The sequence below is a fragment of the Silene latifolia genome, chromosome 7, assembly GCF_048544455.1.
Source record: "Silene latifolia isolate original U9 population chromosome 7, ASM4854445v1, whole genome shotgun sequence".
Lineage (NCBI taxonomy): Eukaryota > Viridiplantae > Streptophyta > Magnoliopsida > Caryophyllales > Caryophyllaceae > Silene > Silene latifolia.
This window is the reverse complement of record NC_133532.1, coordinates 10148362-10169309: the sequence shown is the minus strand read 5'-3', so window position 1 is coordinate 10169309 and position 20948 is coordinate 10148362. Positions and strand designations below refer to the sequence as shown.

The window sequence follows — 20948 nt, the reverse complement described above, 5'->3', positions numbered from 1 at the left end:
CTTGAATAATCAGTTTAAGGAAATAGGGAAGAAAATCAATCAATATCTATATCTATCTATCTATCTATCTATCTATCATCTATATTAATAAAGGAAGTTTTTTTGGAGCGATATTAGAGTCTCCAGTTTTTACGAACTACCTCAAACAAAAGATAATATATACAATTTTCCTTATAAAAATAGATTAAAAAAAATTCAAATAAAACAATAAGAAAGAGTTTATGAGCAAATAGAATCATACTCCGGATAAATATTGTAATAACGTAGATCAATCTAAAACCCTTCTAAATGTAAGAACTTTGGAAAACATTCCCTAATGAACAGCAGAGCAGTAGATTTCGTGCATCTCATGTGCTCTACAGTGTTCCTTCTTTTTCTTACCCACCAGCCTTCTTTCTCCCTTACTACTGATTCTCCATCTCTCTTCAATTATTCATTGCTATAATCCTCATTCTACTCTCCTCTTCATCGTCCCATCAATAATGATTAATTCCTTCTTCTACTTTCTTCTTCTTCTGGAATGATCGTTTACATTGTTGATCGATTGATTTGAAGGTTAGTTCACTTTCGTCTTCTTGTCGTTTTGTCTGTAATTTTGTTTATAACCCTAATTTCCCTAATTCCGCTTTATTAGTGTTAATTTGTTTGCGTTTTTTCCATGCTGATTGATTCGTGTATTATTGTTGATGTGCTAGGCATGCAATTCAAATCGTCGGTGGCGCTAGAGCAAAGGTCGTTTATTTCATTTACTCATCTCCTCTTTTGTTCATCAACAGATTTGATTTCGATCGCTTGATTAGGGTTTTGATATGTTTTTCGTTTGGATTCATTTTCGCGTTACGATTCCATTTTTATATACTTTACGATTTTAGCATGAATTTATTTGCTTTACAGATCCATTTTTATTGAACAGGTTCCTCCAGTTGATGATTGATCATTTTTCAGCTCCAAATGGTTTACTCTAATGCACTGAACCCGGCCTTTCATTATCAAAGATTTCCAAGGATTGGCTGATCATGTAAATTCACGATACCGTCTAAATTTCATGGTTTCATTTGGTTTCTGTGCTTATGTATTTAACTTTGCAACATTGTGATGTAGGCTGACACGCCCCTTGAGACAGTTAGGGATATAACCGTGGCTTCATAACTAATACACGCTATAAGTGGCGCAACCCAGGAGGATCCGTTATCAGACTGATATAACAAGCTCGGATGCAAAATCACCCCACTGAAGAACTCCTCAGATGACTACAAAATGATCGTAAAGTATACGGGGTTGGACGCAAACAAAACCTCACCCTTTTTTTCTCAGAAATTCCTCCTCTTCCCTCCTCATCACTCATTCTATTTTTCATATTCATCACTACTTCTACATTACTCATTTCCTCTTTTGTTTCAGTTTACTCTAATTTTCAGCGTTTGGCGTTTGGGTTGATTTTATTCAATAGGTAAGGATTTATTCATCTCAGTATAGTTTTACGGTTGTTCAATAAGGGTCTGGAATATTTTGTCTTTTTGTATTCGATCTTTATTATTTTTATTAAGACGCATTCCTTTTTACTGATCTAAGATTTAGTGTGAATGTCTTTAATTTATCATCAACTACCTTGTATTTAATCTTTCCCTTTTCTCTCTTCCTTCTTCCTGTTTGCTATCACAATTGGATTTCATTTGGAAGTTTTTGAAAATGGCCGGACATTATAATCCAACCCTTTTGATGTAGAAGAGGATGTTAATTACTTTTCTATATTAACTTATCACTTAGTTTAATTATTTGAAAGTTTTCATCTTTTTTGTTATTGAATTTTATGTATAATTTACAATTGGTTGTTCTTTGTTTAGTTTTTGGGATTAGTCTATTCATCCCTACCATTCGCGTACTATTGATTAAAACAACCTCACAAAGAATATAAAAGGTAAACAAATGATTGAGACGAATGGAGTCTGTTTTTAGTTGAAATTTCAAGAACTGGGTGATAGGTTTGTTGATTATCAAGAAAGATTATAACTTTTGGCGTGTGATTTGTTAACGTGTTTGAAGGATTGTACATGGATTTCTAAAAGTAATTTAAACTTTGGTGCACAATCAACTAATAAGAGTAATTATCGTGCAAATCGTAAGACTGTTTTTTATGTATGAAAACACTCATTTATTACTAAGGGACCGTCTCATGCTGTAAGACTATTGTATTCTATAATTTGTGATCTACCGATCTACCATAGTTACTTGAAAGATGGGTGGTTAAATTGGTTCATCTTGCTTTGGGTGATGATGGGAGTGTTGTTCATTGTTTTCATGTTGGAGTTAGTGGCAGAAGTGGGAATTTTGAGATGGTGGTGGGTTATTTTGATGGCGGTTGATAGTGTTGCTAGCGGTTAGGCTGTTTTCTATAGAGTTGTATCGCTGGCAGCATAATCACGGGGTCCAGATTTACTACTTTGTTAGCAATTGTACTGAGGCCGGGAAGGAGGACGGGAGAAGGAGGGGAAGAAGCAGAAGGTGAAGGAGAAGGGGAAGGGAGGGAGGAGACTGTTGAGAATCCCATTGACCTATATGCTTGTTATTGTGAAAAGGGTATTACCTTTTCGATGTTATATTGTTTAGTCTAATATGATATTTTGTGGTTAGTCTAATATGATATTTTGAGTCCACTAACGATGTATTGCTTAGATGGAAGGAGTTGGGGGAGTGGAGGGAGGGAGGGACGAGATGATGGGAGAGGTCGTTTCTTTGTTCCGTCGTTGATTCCTGTTTATGAGACAAACTGCATATTTAACGCATTGCCACAAAGTGTTAGGTATATTGTTTCAGCCTGTTTTAGTTTGATTTATGTGAGAGGAATGGCCTGACCAGCTTCTCCTCACAATTATAGCTATGTTCACCGACAATTACGGCTGAATTTTTTTCTTATATCCATTTTTCGTTTTACTCGTGTAGTGATATTTTCTTCTGTCAAGTTCTTACACATTTGTGTACAACAATTTTTGTTTATAGTGAAAATGTAAGAATTCGCTGGTTGCGTCAACTAAGCAGGCTGTAACCATGATCATTTATTAAATTCAGGTAATCATACTATTACTTAACTGGTTTCTCTGTTCTTTAATGGTGAATGTTTGATTCAGTGGCTTAGAGTAACCTAAGAAGAATGTTATTTGCAGTTTGGCAGTTTGTTTGTTCTGCTACGTTAGCGGTGATCATTAAGTACCACAGACTCTATAGTTCAAATTCAGGCTATTCAAGGTCCATAAAAATATAAGGCATGTGGCCCTTTTTCTGAATTAGCACATGTAATGGAGTCAAAAACTCACTATTATTTGTCTTTGAAACAGTGGAATAAAGTAACTTTGTTCATTATTATTTACCTATAGAACATGGTGAAAGTAAAAGAGTAAACGTACTGAGTTGGCTGTAAATAGATGAAGAAACATGAGTATGAGCACACCATTATGGAGTTGTTGGTGAAGATGATGATTACAATGTTGCGTTTGTCATTGATTGAGGGAAAGAGAGGTGGTTTATTATAATTTTTGGGGTATTGGAAACTTGATTGACATTGTTTTTATTTAGGCCATTAAACTAAAACTGCAAAATACCTTTGTTGAGTTAACCAAAACTAACATGCCAAATGAGAAATGACCCCTATTTCAGTTCTTCCCTTAAGCCGTTGGATCGTATTTTTTTAGTGTTTTTCAATGCCTTAATATTGCAATTGGATACGTTATTTTTTTACTTAGCTTGTTCACATTTTCAGTGTGCACATCTGAGCGCGTATGTCGTAGTGGGGTCAGTCGTGCGCCCTTGAGATGGACAGCAGGGGGAAGGGAAAGGGATTCTGTTTGGTTTTGTTTAGATTGAGAAAGACGGAGATAGGGAGAGCGTTTAGAGGGCGAAAGGGAGGGAGAGGGAGAGAGGGCAAGATGGGCAAGACGGCTTATTAGGTTTCCGAAATGTAATATTTCTAAAATATTTTATTTTATTGTCTTGCAAATCTTGGGATATTTCATTTGAGCTGGTAAATGTCCTCAAGCATGAGATCCATGATAGACAAAAGAGTTAATTGTGGTATTCTAAATTCTGAATTTTGCAGATTGCGGCACGCTTAGAGATCCCTGGAATTATGCAGGGAGGGGCAAAGCTATTATTAGTAAATGCAGGTTCTATATGATTCTTCTCTGCTCTTCTGTATTAGCTTGATTGTTTCTTTGCTCAACTTTGTTGCTTGTTTGGTGTCATTGGAATCGTGAAAAAAGATTTCCATGAGAATTGTAGCAACTGATTATCTTTATGGACACCAAACATATACGGATATCCGCCTTTCCTAAAAGATTTATGGACACCAAACATATACGGATGTACACATTTTTTAAGTGAGTACATTGAGGTTCTAATGTGTATATTTGCTATCTCCTGACTTATGTTTAAGTATCTAGGTATCAGGAAGGAGTATTACAATTTTGCAAAAATATCCACTATGGTACAACAAACTATGACACTAGGCACACAAACTGACAAACTATCCAACATGCTTTGGTAATTAGGATGCTTATTAAACATTAGCATCCTAACTACAACTACAAACGTGATGTTATTAATTGCTTGACCTACAGAAGAATCTTTTTGACTGAAAATGCAAGCATTCCTTTCTGATCATATCTTGTATACATATCTCGTATGCAGCTTAACAGTCACTTTGAACCAAACTGCTCTCCAACCTTTTTTGCTGTCATTAGTGAAGATCAACTTTAACTCCTCTATGAGCTTCTTGACCTTGCTTGTGGAGTTGCATCCGTTGAAGCGAACCTGACCATACAGTCTTGGTGAAATGTTGCACCTGTTAGCCATCTGAAACCCTCTTGATTGCAGGTTGTCCACAATGACAAGCTTGCCCTGCCAGAGATAAAATCACCTAATGACTTGGGACAATTTTGGGATGGAGAAGTTAGTGACATTTTTGTTTCAAGGCTTTAGCAATATTAACAAGTAAAACAAGACTGGGGATAAGAATTGGTGTAAAAAAAACTTATTTGTTTTGTGGTTATGAATTATGATAATTGCTGGATGTGGTTCACACCTTAAGATTGATTCGTCATTATGATTCTTTGTAAGGGGAGTAAAGAGGGTTCTCTTCAGTTTCCTTAAGGTCGATTTATTAACCAAGAAAATTGTTCATATTAATTAAGTCAATAGAAGAACACAATAATCCGTTATACGCAATCCTAATATCTTCAACGACAACGCAGGCAGTCATTGGGTCTCCGCGCGCAACGCGCGCGGAGAAACAACTAGTTTAGATAAAGGTCTATCTTCCCTCCACCGAGTATTCGACTGATAGTATATATATGACATCTCATTGTTGTACATTGATATCGTTACTCGCTATTCATTCATATTGCTCATTATTGTTTTATCCTTCTTCACGCTTAATTGATGCATTGTGAATGTCATCTTTAACTCTTAATTGTTGCATTATGAATACCACATCATATCATATTATTTTAGTACGTAAGACTTAAGAGTATGTTATACTCCATATTTGTTATTCATCTCATGATTTGTTGCTTGACTACAGGATTATATAGTCCACTATAATAAAACGAGTTCACTAATGATGCTCACGACAATTACGTCATTAAGACTGGACTTAACTATTCGAGGTATACTTCGAATTAGTACTCCAAAATATATTGATTTTAGATGTAGATGTAATTATTTCCAAAATCTGTATGCTTTTATTTTATTGACTTTTTTTTTTTCTAGAATTGTCATCTTTATTATAGATTAATTATGGTGATATTAGTGACTATTATGTTTAAAATCTTAATACTCTTGACGTATGTCTAATTTGACAGACATAAATTTTGCATGTTACATAGATATTAAAGTTGTCTATTTTACAATGATATTGGTTAGAAAAAGAAGAACATGGGATCTCTACGCTAATTACTTTTGGTAAGTCGACGTCTATGAATTACGAATGTGTTCTGGTATGTGGAAGACTTAAATGTATAAAAAAAGGAAAATGAGTTAGCGGCATTCGGTGGCGCCCAATCTCGGCGTCACCCTCTCATATGTAATAAGTGGGAACCCCATAATAATGAGTATACCCAATAATATTAAGTGAGGATCTCAATAATGAAGGGTGCATGAGAGAAGGTGGCGTCGAGATTGACACCGTATCATTATCCAAAAAAAAAAATGCAGATGTTGCATGATTCGTTACATATACGTGCACAATGCAACAAATATGAATATCATCTCTTCTTATCGTCACATGTATTATATTTTCCATTAAAAGGTATGTCATTTTCTTTATGATAATCTAATCAATTTTTTAAGTTTTTTTCGAGCATTACAGAGAGTTCAATTTTTGCGAAATACATATGGGGGCAAACTTATAATACATATCGGTAGAATAAAGATAAAAGATCATCTTTATAAGTGTCTACAAAATATAATAGTACGCGGCCTTTTGGGAAGGAGCCCAAGAGTAAATCCGTGAGGGCTTGGCGCAAAGCGGACAATATCGTACTATTATGGACAGTGGACACAGATGCAGCAGAGGCCCAACACAAGATATTCACGCTTCCGCACAACAAGTGGTATCAGAGCCCAAGGTTCGACTTGGGCTAGACACGAGGATGCATCAGTAGGTCCAAGACTTGAAGTCTTACACTGTAAGACATGGAACTCCTAGCTCGGGGTGAGTCCTTGAGCAAGCCCGATCCAGGGTTAAATGGATGAAAGGCGTCATAGGTCTTGTGGGACAAAGACCATTTGTGTACTAGAACTGTTGATCAGGTGGACCCTTATCAGATTGGGTGCCACAAGGTCTGGTGGGTCCTTTCCAGGTTGGATGCCAGAGACCGTTTGTGTTCTAGGACTTCTGAAGTGACGGACCCGGTCCAGGGTATATTGGATGCAGAGGATGTTAGATATGCATGTGTAGCAAATTCCCCAAGAAGGGCACATGGACGGCTCGTGGTAGCATGGTGTGTCGGCTAAGGGGAGGTTATCAAGACTTGTGATGTTTCGGGTGTCTGGAAGTTGGGGCTGTAGAGTGGGGGAGTTCTCCATGGAGGTCAAGGTCCGAGTCAACATGATGGTCCTTGTTTTGAGGGGAGGATTGTTAGGGTGCAAACCCATGTCCCACATCGGTAGAATAAAGATAGAAGATCATCTTTATAAGTGTCTACAAAATATAATAGTACGAGGCCTTTTGGGAAGGAGCCCAAGAGTAAATCCGTGAGGGCTTGGCCCAAAGCGGACAATATCGTACTATTATGGACAGTGGACACAGATGCAGCAGAGGCCCAACACAAGATATTCACGCTTCCGCACAACATGAACACATATGAACTTAGCTAAAGGTAACCACTATTCAGTAATTTATTTATACCAAATCTGAGATTTAATTTTTTTTAGAGAAAATTGTTGATTACAGCCTTTTAAAAATCACTTTTTGAAAATTACAGCCTTATATAATTTTTTTTGTAAATTACATCCAAAATATTACTTTTCTTCTAAAATTGCACCAACTTGAGGATTTCGGTGATTTTTGATGATGTTTTTATGTTGTTTGGGGTGATTAATTGGTTTGTGTTAAGGAGAGGTAAGAAATCTGGGTAAGTAGGCTCTCAAATAATAAAGGGTATATCGAAAAAACATCATCAAAATTCACCGAAATCCTCAAGTTGGTGCAATTTTAGAAGAAAAGTGATATTTTGGATGTAATTTACAAAAAAAATTATATAAGGCTGTAATTTTCAAAAAGTGATTTTTAAAAGGCTGTAATCAACAATTTTCTCTTTTTTTTATTTTTTTTAAATCGTATATTGTCTCCTATTTTTATAGGATTCATCCATTAATTTTTATAGGAGTCATCCATTAACATAATTTATGAGCTTTGCTTTAAACAAATAACGGGGACAAAGGAACTATACGCGAGAGTAAAGCACTACATGTAATCAACAAGCTAACGTTAACAATATGCTGTTAATCTCAGTATCTCACACTCTAATGTATATTCAATAATTCAATTCGATTATATGATTTCCAATTAAGGGTGGATAATCTACGGTGTATATATGTAGAGTTCACTGTACTTGCCTCTTGGTAATCTCATCGAGCTCTCTCATTAAAATTTGAGATTTTATGTGATTATTAGAGAGTCCATTATATGAAAGACTTTCGAACAATATTAAAGAGTCCATCCTTTTAATATTGCTAACTTAAATATTATATTATATATTCAATAATTGAAAATTATAATTGATAACGAACAACATAAGCATAGATAATATTTGAAAATTAGCAACTTGGTAAAAAGCAGTTGCTGATTATTGAATTGATAGGATGAACTTTAGGCAATATATAAGATACTATTTTATAGTTGTATTAGAGTTCTTCCGCAACTAGGTGTCTATATTTATACACAAATTCTTGTTTACAACGGTTGTAAACACGACAATAGTGAAACGGATGCGGATACTGGTTATTTAAACCCAAATAACAAGGAAAACGGGTTGACTTAATTCTAAAATTACGGCGATTTACAAGTTGGTAAAACCGAAGCGTATAAAAAATAGTAACCATGAGTGGATTTATTTACGCTCATTTTTTTACCAATATGGCAGTTGCACTCTACTTTTTTTACTAATATGTCATACGTGTAATTTTTTTTTACCAATATGTCACATAAGTGCCATTTTTTTTACCAATATGGTCATTTGGCCGCGATTTGTGTTACCATACATTTTTATTGGGAGGTTTTAGTACTAGTGGATAGTTAATTCTATTAGTGAATAATTTAATCTCAACTTAATATTTTAATTTAATCTCCACAAAAAATTGGTGCCAACTCGTTGTTTTGTTGAGGATCATGGAAGCTTTAATTGTTCGGTAAGCAATAAGTCTTGTTTGTCACGGTCACAAGTTTGTGACGTGTCTTTTTTAACATTGTTTAAATCGATTGTGAATTGTCGCAAATAAGAATTGGTGTTTAGTAAACAAGGGAATGTTGAAAACAAGGACACTTGCCCAATATAGGAGCAATTGCTCTATGGCCCTCAATACGATGTTGGTTTCCTCTTGAATTCTCTTAAAAGTACCCCTTTACAAGAAGGTGAAAATTAACAACTGTGTTTGAAGTAGATCGTGGAATTAGTTGGATGTATTTTTGGGGCATAATAAGCATAACAAGAAGTTATTCCAGAAGGCTTATAATTTGAAGAACACAATCAAACCAAAGAAATGAACAATTAACCAAAGACCTCATATCAGATTACCGCAGGAAGTCACTGATGCCTGACGATTAACTTGCTCGTCATCAACAAGAAAACTTCCACCAACTCTTCAACTTTAGGATAAAAAAACTCTACTTGTTCACAAGTCAGGAGTATAGAATTAGATGGTAACTAAAATACACCGGCAAAAATTCTTTTAATACTTGTTGTAAAACACAAGTAAATAATGAAGTTAAGGTTAAAAAAAATCCTTCCTTCGGTGCCTGTTGCAGCTCACGTTAGAAAGTATACAATGTTATACTCATATCTGAAACTATGATTACCAGGCATGGCTCTAAACAAAATTCTCCCACAAGATGTCTGTCTATCTGATTGCATTGTCGTGTCAGACAACAGCAATGAAGCTACCAACCACAATTCTTTTGTTGGCAGAGTCGCAATCTCATTTGTACCAGCCAGTGAGGAGCCACCGGAGCAAGAAACAGAAACAGCATGCAAGAGCCTGCATAACATTTAGTAGTCACGCACGCATATACTTCAATCTCACAAGTAACGTAAAACCAAAAAAAAGGTTTACTTGATTTGAATAATCACTTGTAGCTGAATCTATATCTATTGTGATTTTTTTTTTCTTTTTTCTATTGTGGAATTTTTTAATTTTTCTGTTATTAGGAGGGTTTTGGTGGATAAAGTAAAATAACTAACTAGACCAAACCCACTACATATAGTGTACGGTAGCATTAGGCAACACAAGTCTATAATTGGTCATGAACCCAAAACTCCACCCCCTTACAGACTTACCCACCACCATACACGGAAGCTTTTGGGGCGGGGCAATGAGTAATTTTAGATCAATAATTCAGTGAACAATGTCAACTCAAAGCCTACTGATGAAAGCTATACTTGATTATACTGGCAGTGTTGGGTTAGGGGGTAGAGCTAGTAAGTAGATTCACCTGGAGCCCCAGAAGCACGATGCAGAGTGATTGTTCGGACATCCTCCCAAGTATCCTTAAAGTGAAGTTCACCAGTGTCCCATCATTAGTCCCAGTTAAGAGCCCAGTCTGAGGATCAAATCTGTCATTCACACAAGCCAATATCAGATAAAAGTGGGCCATGGCCCATATGGAACTACCGGCTGAAAGAGTACACGTGATTACCGTGGAAGCCGATGTCGTGGACAAGGGATTATGCCAGCAAGCTAATACAAAAACTCCTCATATGTTAGATTACTTTAGACAAATAAAATGGGAGATGATTAGAGGACAGAAAAAGGAAGGGAGTTGAAGGGGAGAAGGGAATATCAAACCTGGGGAAGTGACAAGAGGAAATTCAGAACTTGAGGAGCAAAGAAGATCAACAATGTTTCACTGTCAGAGTCCAGACAGAAAATAAAAAGGGAATATAGTTCAGTAAAGAGTAACTAGAATGATACTACTTCATAAAGTAGCAATTATGGTTAATACATATCGAAGGACATGAAGAAGCGCCATAAAATTCACCTGAAATGGCCTAAAATTCCAACTACAGCCATTGTCATTCCTGCAAAATATGTGTAGGTGTCCCCAACAAACACGGAAGAAGGATACCTAAGATAAATAGCAAAAAAAATTTACACTTTACAAAGATAAAAAAATGTGAAAAAGATAACTTTCAATAAAGTGTTGACAGCATCAGTACCAGTTGAAAGACAGTAAAGCCAGTGAAGTAGCCAAAAAAGGTTGCACTAAATAAATTGAGAACGCGTGAGCTTGTTGATACTCAGGATTGTCTATGGATGCTCCAATTTGCATAATATTATGTATTAAAATCTGTAAATTTAAAATGATCAGATTGTATACAAACTTAATTATAGTACATGTAGAACAAGTGAGGTCAAGAAAAAAAGGGAAATTCCCGAAGGCTTACTGCAGCTGCAATCACAACTGTTTGCCCAACTTCAAGACCATTTATGCCTGCATGGATATTGATAGAATTGGTGCAAAATACTGCCAGAAGTCCCATATATAGTCTGTATATCCATCCTGTTTAATCATCAAAGATGAAGGCGGTTGTCTGAATATTAGAAGGATGTCACTATCTGAAGTAAATTCAACTACCGCACCACTATCTGAAGTAAGTTCAACTACTGTACCACTGTAGATAGTGGTACAGTAGTTGAATTTTATGTTAATAATGGCAACTGCCAGAAGAACCAAAAACAAAACATTTCACGAACTAATGAGTAAACATCCTCTCCCTTGGACTTATGAAGCTCAAAAGTTGCCATATGGTTGTAGTTGTGCGTCAGGCAACACAAACACAATTAGTATATAACAAGAAAGCACGCCCTGAACATTTACCTAGATCCAAAACCTCCAAGCCGACATATGAAACAAGAGGCTTCGGGATTACAATTGTTGTGTGGCCGGCATAAGCCATCAACAAAGGAAGAGCAGCAAATGAAGGCAACACAAGCTTTCTGCGTCAGCATATTGGTACAGAGTCAGAGTATCAAACTGAATCAGAAAGAGAACAGAATATAAATTTATGTTCAAGGTACACGAGAAAGACGATTTGGAGTATGGCACTCACACCCTCCATGGCACATCTAGAACATCATCGACAAATCCGAGCAAGATCATGAAACATATGGAAGCCAAAGCAGCATTATACTCAACTAGCCACTGCACAATTTATCGCCATAGTTACAGAACTTGTCTTCATAAATCTGCCTGGCTGACTTGCCAATGATAATAAGCAAAAATATGTAAACAAACAGAACACATCACATTATAACTAACTTGAGTTTCATGCTTCCCCAAAAAATATAAGTGGACCATTGCTTTCTCTATCTCAGTCCTAATCCAGCCACTTCCATTGTAATTCTTTGTGACCTTATGAGTCAAATTTCTTTCTGAAGCAAGTCTTTCTCCATACTTTCCTTATTTACTCCCTCTTTAATGGGGGTGGTTAATAAGTAGTTGAGCAGATCAGAGTATAATTCACACAAATAAAATACAGAAATTGTACAGGAACACTATCTTAGTTTTTTTTTTTTTCACAGGCACCTTCAGCTTGACGTCGACTGTAACAAGATATTTTATCAAGATTTTGAATTGCAAACAAGGGGTAAAGCTGCATGCATCCTATCCCTCCTTTCCCCCTATTTGCGGGATAGTTGTTGCCTTTAACTGCTGAAAGTTCATGATTATAAAACTTAGAAAGAGTTGAAAGTCATCAAATCACCCTGACTCTCATAGCAACTCTCTGCGAAGCACCAACTCATTGCACTTGCTAGGGGCAGAAGGGTTCTTGTTTATAAATATAAGATCCTCGACAAAGAACATCAGTGCAACATGTCAGCTTTAAGGTATGATTGAGAAAGAATATCAAAAGTCACCTCAACTACTATTCAAATACTCAAATCAATATCAAAATGGGTGCATAACAGCCTGTCATATAAGTAATGCAATGGAATACCAATTAGTGATCTATAATATTAGTCATTTAACATAACTAAATTAAAAGCTTTTCCTCCTAAACCTATTCACGTGTAACAACGTATTATATTATTTTGTTCTCAATGAATTGGAAAAATATAAAATATTGGCAAGTCACACAAAACTAGAAATACGAAAGGTAAACGAAAACAACAGATTCAGAAATTTGAACTTACAACAGAGTCAGCCGTGAAGTTGAAGTGTTGAAACAATATGGCCACTAATAAGAAGACAATCCCAATAACTATACCCAGTGACTCCGGTCTGCAAATCAAAATGAGGCATTGTAAAACATTTCTTATCCAGTGTAAGATAATGCTACACTAGGCTAAAATGAGGTCTAGAAATATAATACAGCATAATCTTAACCAAAAAATTTCTAGTAAAACAAAAATTCCAAAAACCAACATAAACAACTTACTCCCTAGTCCCTCTATCCGAGCCAATAAGGCCCATTTTTGAAATTCCATGAAAAGTCCGACCCATCAATTTCACAAATCTTTTCGTATTATCCACCAGAAAAAAAGGGAAATATAACCATCTGAAGCTAAAAATGAATCCCATAAACTAGGTGAGACAGTCTACGATGAGGAAATGTGGTTTTCAGAGGTTGAATCTTCAAAAACTTGACGAATTTAGTCAGAAGGAGGTTTAACTCTCTACATCCCTCGCAGTTTATCATGTTCCAATGAAATTTCAGAAGCAGAAAGGGAGAAAAGAGACGGAAAGTGCAATAAGTGTCAACAATTGTCCGGAAAGTATTGCATTTACAATAAATAAACCGAAATCAAGGCAAATGATGGGTATAAGTATCTGAAATCAGTAAACTTGAAATCTTAAGATGTTCAACTGAAGAAGGGAAGGTCTAAAATCAATATATTGATGTAAGTTACTCGTCCCAACAGAAAAGTTCCACAATTACTGAACCAACACAAGGAATTCCGAAAAATAGAAACTTGGATGTTAATCAAACAATTCCAATCGAAAAATACGATGCTGAATGTCAAGAATCCCCAAAGCTACAAAATCAAAGCAAATATTTCAACTAAATTAAATGCAAGCAAATAAGAGCTAAGTAATTGCAATTCGGAGTGCATTGATGAGGTCGAAAATGTAAAGAGGGATAGAGTGACCGACACTTTGATGAGACCTTGTGGAGTTCCTCTCTTATTAATATCAAAACCGAACAAATTACGACGAATGACGTAACGAGAAGCCACCGGTATCAACTTTACTGTTACCGAAAACCCGGCGACACTGAGGGCGGCGTTGATGAGGATGGATCGCTTTAGTTGGGCGTCGATGTTGAAGTGGAATAGTAAGAGGTAGGCGTACGGGAGGAGGAGTATGCCGGATAGACACAGGATTTTAGGCCACTTTGACGGCGCCGACGATGAGGAGTCCTCCGGTTGTGATTTCTCCGGCGAGGAGGTTGGTTTCGCCGGCGTACGACGGCGGGATGTCATTGCGGTTATCAATCAACGTCACCTGACCTATAAGTTACTAATAAAATTGGAAAATCCGTTAATAAAACAACTTACTATCGACAACCTACTGTCTTAGACAAACAAAATGACGATGAATGATCAAATCATATATGCCTATATCATTTATAAGAAAGCACAAATAGTAATTAGCCGGAAATCTATTGATCAATCATCAAATCATATATGGACAGATCTCATCAGTGCAAACAAAAAGTAAAGAAAATAAGTAAAGATCTAAACAAATTTTCATCTCATCAGTGCAAACCTGAAGTTCATAAGCTCTCAATCGGTGACCCTTAATTCATCAAATTAAAAGGCGAAAAAGGCAGAGATATAGAATTTACGAGCAGCAGGAGGAAAAGGGAGAGAGGTGAATGAAAGGCTGAGAGGAAAAGGTTGAAAATAATGAAGATAGAAATAGAAAATAATAAAGGTAGAAATGTAGAGTAAGGTGAAAAAGGGGAGTGGTTGTGATTCTGTGAAAGAGAGGAGTAACAGAGAGGGAGTGTTTTTACAGGCCCAAAATCCATTATGTAAACAAGATCCGATTCCAGCCCATTAAGAAACCCACCCGCAAAGAAATCTACTATTCATCCTAGAGTTACTATTCACTCCCCTCCAGAGGCCCAACATGTGATAGCGGTGGCGGTAGCGGTAGCTGGGTTGATGGTAAAGACGGTGGAGTAAAAACAAAGATCTACTCATTGGCCGATATTCCGCACCAAAACTACTCAAGTTTCTTCTCGAGAAACTCAATAGTTATCCAAATCAGATCTACTCATCAACCCAAAATAGTCAAACATCAATCAAAACACTAAAATTCAATTGAACAAACCAAATATATAACTAAAACACAGACAAAACTCAGATTAAGCAAAATAAACTAAAATCACATAATTTCAACTCCATCTTATGATAGTAGAATTCAACTAACAATTCCCCAAATAATAGATCAATTGATCGATCAAAGAGAATTAGCAGCGAAAACCGCATCCGATCATAATAATCTAATCGAATAATTATATTTTTAACTGTAATCGAGAGTAAAGTTTTGATAATGGATCAATTGATGGTAATTGAAGTGAAAATTGAAATAATTAAAGTGACGAATTACCTGAAAAAATTAAAGGTATTGAAGACAAAATTGCAGAAAAAGAGTAAACCAGTTGTCGATCGAAAGATTGAAAAATCGGCGAATCATTGATAGTATGAAAGTACGAAGGTATTATTCGAACAACATAATAGAGTTACAGGGGAATGGCCGAATGGGTCGGTAAATGGTAAAGGTGAATTGAGTGATAGAGAGGAAAAGAGGGATAATGAGTGGTAAGAACTAAGAACTAAGAACTAAGAAGCAGACGGAGAAAGCTGAATTATGAAAAGAGGGAGAATTGGACTGCATCTATCCGCACGCACAGCCTGAACCCGCTCCAAAAACTCTCACCCGGCCCAAACATTTCAACTATAAACTCATGTAGTGAACCGACCAAGCAAGGCCCAAAGCAACAACACAGAATAGCCCAACCCAAATTTAATGACACTACTAGTTTGGATGCCCGTGCGTTGCAACGGGATAATTAACTCAGTAATAAAAAAATGGTTATAAGGTCTTAATATTACATCTTATGTCTAATTATTTATTTAGATATGATCAAAAGTCCAAACATCTCATTTAAGAGACGCAAAAGATGTTGGGTTGATACTAAGTTCCAAGGATGCCTCATATTTATAACCATAAGACCACCAAATCTTATGTTAATCTTTTTGATGTGGGACAATTCTATTATTTTTATATAATCCTATACAAAGTATTATTTTTCAACGTGGGAAATATAACATACTAAGAAGTACACAATTTTATATATGTACAAATTATATGAAATTTATACGCTAATGATATCATTTTTTCCACGAATCAAATTATGTTATTTTAATAATTTTCTTAACGATATTTTTTTGTCAAATGAAATCTAAAAGTTTTTATATAAAAATTCGAAACATCACTTGAAGATAATATAGGAAATAAATATTATAATAACTAAAAGATTCTCCACTTTATTTTTTAAATAAAAAAATATTTTTATGATACTTTCCTAAATTAATTTTTAGGATCACCCCACCTTATGATAATTTTTTGATGTGGGACAATTCAACTATTTATATGTACTCCCTCCATACCAATCCAAAGGTAACATTGACCAAAATGACACTATTCATGGTCGTAGGGCATCTTCGATATTATTCTTAATCTATAAGACAAAATATAGTCATGTGAGATCTTGTTTGATTTATCGTCATGAATGCTACAAGAATATCTATTTTTTATAATTTTTAATAATGTGTAACTAAATATATTCACGTTGCAAAACGTGTCTCGGCATGTGTGAAAAAGTCAATGTTACCTTTGGATTGGTATGGAGGGAGTAGTATATTTACCACAGTTACATTATTTTTCAATGTGGGACAAATAACAGACGAAAAAGTACACCATCTTTTTTGCACCTATTTCGATATCCAACCCGATTTAATAATGAGAAAATACTATACTATCTATTTATATTCATACGTTTTTTTCCATTTTTTGTCATAATTAAAATATGTACAAATGATATGATTTAAATTACATTTTTTTTCTAACACGACTTTTAAGATGTAATTAAGGGAGCAATAAAATGTATAAACAAATGCAAAATATCTTCTTTTTTTGGTGCGATTTTGATTAATGGTTAAAAATTATGATGTCTTTTAGTTACTCAAATGTAATGAGGCATAATAATTACCTATATTTGAAAGTTAAAAAGATTTAATTCTACTATTTATTAAAGTAAAAAAGCTCATTATTGATTTGTTTGTGGATTCAAGATCTTTTTATGCAACACTTGATTGTATTATAATTCATAAATTTTCTATTTTAGTGCAGAGATTATCATTATATATTTAGCACCCATTTTATTTTTTAATTATGATTTTGTCTTAAATAAAGTTATTATTCTATCGATTGTCTTAAAATAAACATTATAATATCACTAATATAGTAATATATAATCACTTTTATAAATATCTACGTGATTAATATTTATATGGTATTGTTGTAACTAAGCTTTGCCGTTAATAGAAACTCTTATAATAACTCTCTAAGATAATATTTAAGCGGTTCAAATAATTTTGGGTTGATACCCCTAAGTTTCAAATATGACTCCTATTTATAATCATGTGATACCTCACCTCATGATAATCTTCTAATATGGGACAATTCAACTATTTATATGTAGTATATTTACCACGCCTACATTATTTTTCAATGTGGGACAAACAATATATTTAGAAATACACCATCTTTTTCGCACCTAATTCGTCATCTAACCCAGATTAATAATAATAAGCAAATACTATACTATTTATTAATATACGTATGGTACATTTTTTTTAACTTCTTATCATAATTAAAATATGTGCAAATAATAAATTTATGTTACTTTTTTGCTAAATGAGATGTATAATTTTTTATGTAAAAATTATAAACATCACTTTGACATAATATAAAAAATATATTAATATTTGTACGTTTGTTTGGTCTTGAATGGAGGGAGTACTATTTATTAATATTTGTACGTTTGTTTTTAATTTTTTATCATAATTAAAAATATATGCAAATAATATGATACTATATTCTAATGCTAGCATTTCTTTTACCAAGAATCTATGATAATATAATTTTCATAATTTTTTTATAATACTTTTTGAGCAAATGAGATGTATAAGTTTTTATATAAAGATTATAAATATCACTTGAATATAATACATAATATAGAAAATATATATTTATATATTATACTGTGAAGATAATGATATAAACTCTTAAGAGCTCTCCAAAATAATATTTAAGAGACTCAAAAAGTTTTTGGTTGGTATATAGGTTCCAATGATGACTCCTATTTACAATTATAGGATCACTCACCTTATGTTAATCTTTCCATGTAGGACAATTCTATAATTTATACGTATTATAATCACCACACTAACATTGTTTTTCAATGTGGGACATATAACATAGTAAGAAGTACATCATCTTTAATATGTGCAAATCGATCATATGAAATCTATACTCTAATGAAAGCATTTTTTACCACGAATCTAATTATATTATCTTCATAATTTTTATAACGATATTTTTTTGCCAAATGAAATGTCAAATTCTTTAGTATAAGGTGGTTAGATTATAAACTTCTCATTAATATAAAATAGAAAATATAGATATTATAATAATTAAAAGATTCTCCACTTTATTTTTTACGTGGAAAATATTATTATTTATGAAACTTTTCTAAATTAATTTTTGATGATGTGGACGCTCTAGAATCGCTCGAAAAAACTCTATTATTTATGAAACTTTTCTAAATTAATTTTTGATGATGTGGACGCTCTAGAATCGCTCGAAAAAACTCTCTTTTATATAGATATATAGATTCATTGTTGGAGTTACTATTCATTAGTGAATAGTAACTTAGAGGATACACATTTAAGGTAAGGTAAGGAGAAAAAGGCAGAGATATAGAATTTACGAGCAGCAGGAGGAAAAGGGAGAGAGGTGAATGAAAGGCTGAGAGGAAAAGGTTGAAAATAATGAAGATAGAAATAGAAAATAATAAAGGTAGAAATGTAGAGTAAGGTGAAAAAGGGGAGTGGTTGTGATTTTGTGAAAGAGAGGAGTAACAGAGAGCAAGTGTTTTTACAGGCCCAAAATCCATTATGTAAACAAGATCCGATTCCAGCCCATTAAGAAACCCACCCGCAAAGAAATCTACTATTCATCCTATAGTTACTATTCATTAGTGAATAGTAACTCCCATCCCACACATTTAAGAAGGTGTAAGATTTAACAAAAAAAAAAAAAAAAAAAAAAAAAATTGACACAAGACATTAGTAACTTCATCCATCATTTTGTTTGTCCTGGTACGGTGATGCTAATGGCGACGGTAGTAGTAGTATGTTTATCACCCATTCTGAAAATCTCTCAAGTGCATTACTGAATTTCGTTGTTGATTTCGAAATAGAAAACCATATTTACTCATATACTAAAAATAATATCAATTACTTTGGTTTGCGACTGTCTCGACTATATAATATGATATCAACCAAATTAAACAATAATCGAGATCGCCCACTAACCCACAAATATCAATTTCATCGTATGGTTCGAGTTTACGATAGTATTTAAGAGTAATCATAACACAAAATTATGTCATAATGTCAGATGAGAAACTAGCACATAATTTAGCATTTTTTACCATTAAGATTTTCACTTAATTTGAGATTTGTTTACATCTTTACCCATTGTCTTTACTTTTATACTCCGTAAGATTTATGAGTGGTGGAGAAGTAGGATGTGGGGTAGGCCCCATCCTACTTAAGAAGTTGAGAGTGGTGAAGGATGTGGGGCATGCTATAAAGTCATGTGTCGAGGCAATAAGCCAAAGTTACTTGGGCTTTCGTTTAAGTCGACTGTTTTTTTTTTTCCTTTTATCTTGTAAGCGGTTTACCTATATACAACGGAATTTTTTGAAGTGAGTTGATGTATTTCAGGCTGGGGCATTCTTTTATGCAGCTTTTAAGGCAGCAGCTTAGCAGACAGAAAATGAAGCACAGCACTTGGTTGAAGGTCAATTGATAGTCCTATATTGCGGGAACAGGTATTATTTTCGTCCCCATTACAATATCTTTTCAGATGAAAACTGTCTCTTCCTAACACCTAGGATGACATTTAAAATTGTCCTTTCTTTAGGAAATGATGGTCGATCCTTCAAAACAAGTCAGGCTTGGATTCATCAGTGGCCTGGTCTTTCGTGAAAAATCAACGGCTTTTGAGAGGATTCTTTTCCGGGCAATAAGGGGAAACGTTTTCTTAAGGCAATCTATCCTTGATTTTCCTGTCATTGATCCTGCATCTGGTCAAAAGGTAATGTCCATTGTTTCAATGTTTCCGTTCGTTCTCATCAGTATTAATACTTTACTCTGAATATTTTATAGAATCTACAACTGTAACAAATATTTTTTTTAGGAGGGAGAGATCAGTATGAAGGCATCTATCTTATGATATATACGATTAATTGATTCTTTATCTGAGTTGTCAGAGGTTCTGATGTTTCTGGCTGAAATCTCCACTTATACAGGTTGAAAAGAATGTTTTTGTGATCTTTTACTCGGGAGAAAGGGCACTGAACAATATTGTAAAGATTTGTGAAGCATTTGGAGCAAATCGTAACCACTTTTCCTCGACGATCCGAAAGACAACGAGATGTTGATAGAGGTACATTCGTATTTTTATTTTGCTCAGTGTACCATAGAAAAGCATACTTCTTATATAAGGGATCGGAATACAAGACTTCTCCACTAATTAGTTAGTTATATTGAAGTAAGGTTGTCAAGAGTTTGTTAAGATAAACCGACTTATGCATCCTATATAAGCATATGATGCAACACTCTGTAACAACTTTTGATCAATCTAATTTCATTACAATTCTTTCATCCTTTCTCTCTCTAATTCTTGAAACTTTATTTCTCTACATTAGATGGAAAAATCGAATGCTTCATATGATGCTTACGGTTGTTATAAACTGAAATAACCCTTCAGTAGCCATCTTAATTGTTACTGACTATTACTGTTTCGTTGATTTATCGTGCTTATTGGTGGTACTTACTATTGCTAATTACTTTTACTATTATGCTTACCGTGA

At 34.4% G+C, this 20948-nt stretch overlaps 1 protein-coding gene and 2 long non-coding RNA genes across 8 annotated transcripts; 2 read left to right on the top strand and 1 right to left on the bottom strand.

The window, feature by feature from the left end:
- The first annotated feature begins 315 nt into the window (after positions 1–315).
- Positions 316–5092, top strand: LOC141591662 (uncharacterized). 3 transcript variants are annotated; one of them, XR_012520955.1, is made up of 9 exons: positions 316–555; positions 696–732; positions 914–1018; positions 1102–1277; positions 1402–1450; positions 2998–3066; positions 3162–3260; positions 4091–4157; positions 4681–5092. It is a non-coding gene; the product is annotated as an uncharacterized LOC141591662 (long non-coding RNA). The 3 variants fall into 3 exon arrangements; XR_012520954.1 differs by lacking the exon at positions 3162–3260; XR_012520956.1 differs by lacking the exon at positions 3162–3260 and having other exon boundaries at positions 407–555; positions 895–1018.
- A 4249-nt stretch (positions 5093–9341) lies between these two features.
- LOC141591661 (uncharacterized) lies at positions 9342–15549 on the bottom strand. Of its 4 annotated transcripts, none has more exons than XM_074412065.1 (12): positions 15329–15549; positions 13865–14230; positions 12904–12991; positions 11820–11911; positions 11588–11706; positions 11154–11269; positions 10926–11056; positions 10748–10834; positions 10555–10615; positions 10406–10446; positions 10202–10322; positions 9342–9747 (listed from the first exon to the last, which is right to left on the bottom strand). In XM_074412065.1, the coding sequence occupies exons 2-12, from the start codon at positions 14191–14193 to the stop codon at positions 9688–9690; spliced, it is 1245 nt and encodes a 414-aa protein (XP_074268166.1). In that variant the 5' UTR covers positions 14194–14230; positions 15329–15549; the 3' UTR covers positions 9342–9687. The 4 variants fall into 4 exon arrangements, with proteins under 4 accessions (XP_074268166.1, XP_074268168.1, XP_074268167.1 ...); XM_074412067.1 differs by having other exon boundaries at positions 13865–14220; positions 15329–15409; XM_074412066.1 differs by lacking the exon at positions 15329–15549 and adding an exon at positions 14480–14694.
- A 4042-nt stretch (positions 15550–19591) lies between these two features.
- On the top strand, positions 19592–20485 carry LOC141590879 (uncharacterized). Its single transcript, XR_012520533.1, has 3 exons — positions 19592–19904; positions 19997–20170; positions 20385–20485. It is a non-coding gene; the product is annotated as an uncharacterized LOC141590879 (long non-coding RNA).
- The last annotated feature ends 463 nt before the right edge of the window (positions 20486–20948 follow it).

What these genes read in the sequence shown, in the direction of transcription:
- LOC141591661 (XM_074412065.1), bottom strand. Translation starts at nt 14,193, where the DNA reads ATGACATCCCGCCGTCGTACGCCGGCGAAACCAACCTCCTCGCCGGAG. An exon ending in CAGTTGTGATTGCAGCTGCA is followed by an intron (nt 11,057 to 11,153) that starts GTAAGCCTTCGG and finishes TTAAATTTACAG; the next exon opens with ATTTTAATACATAATATTAT. An exon ending in GGAATTTTAGGCCATTTCAG is followed by an intron (nt 10,616 to 10,747) that starts GTGAATTTTATG and finishes GGACTCTGACAG; the next exon opens with TGAAACATTGTTGATCTTCT.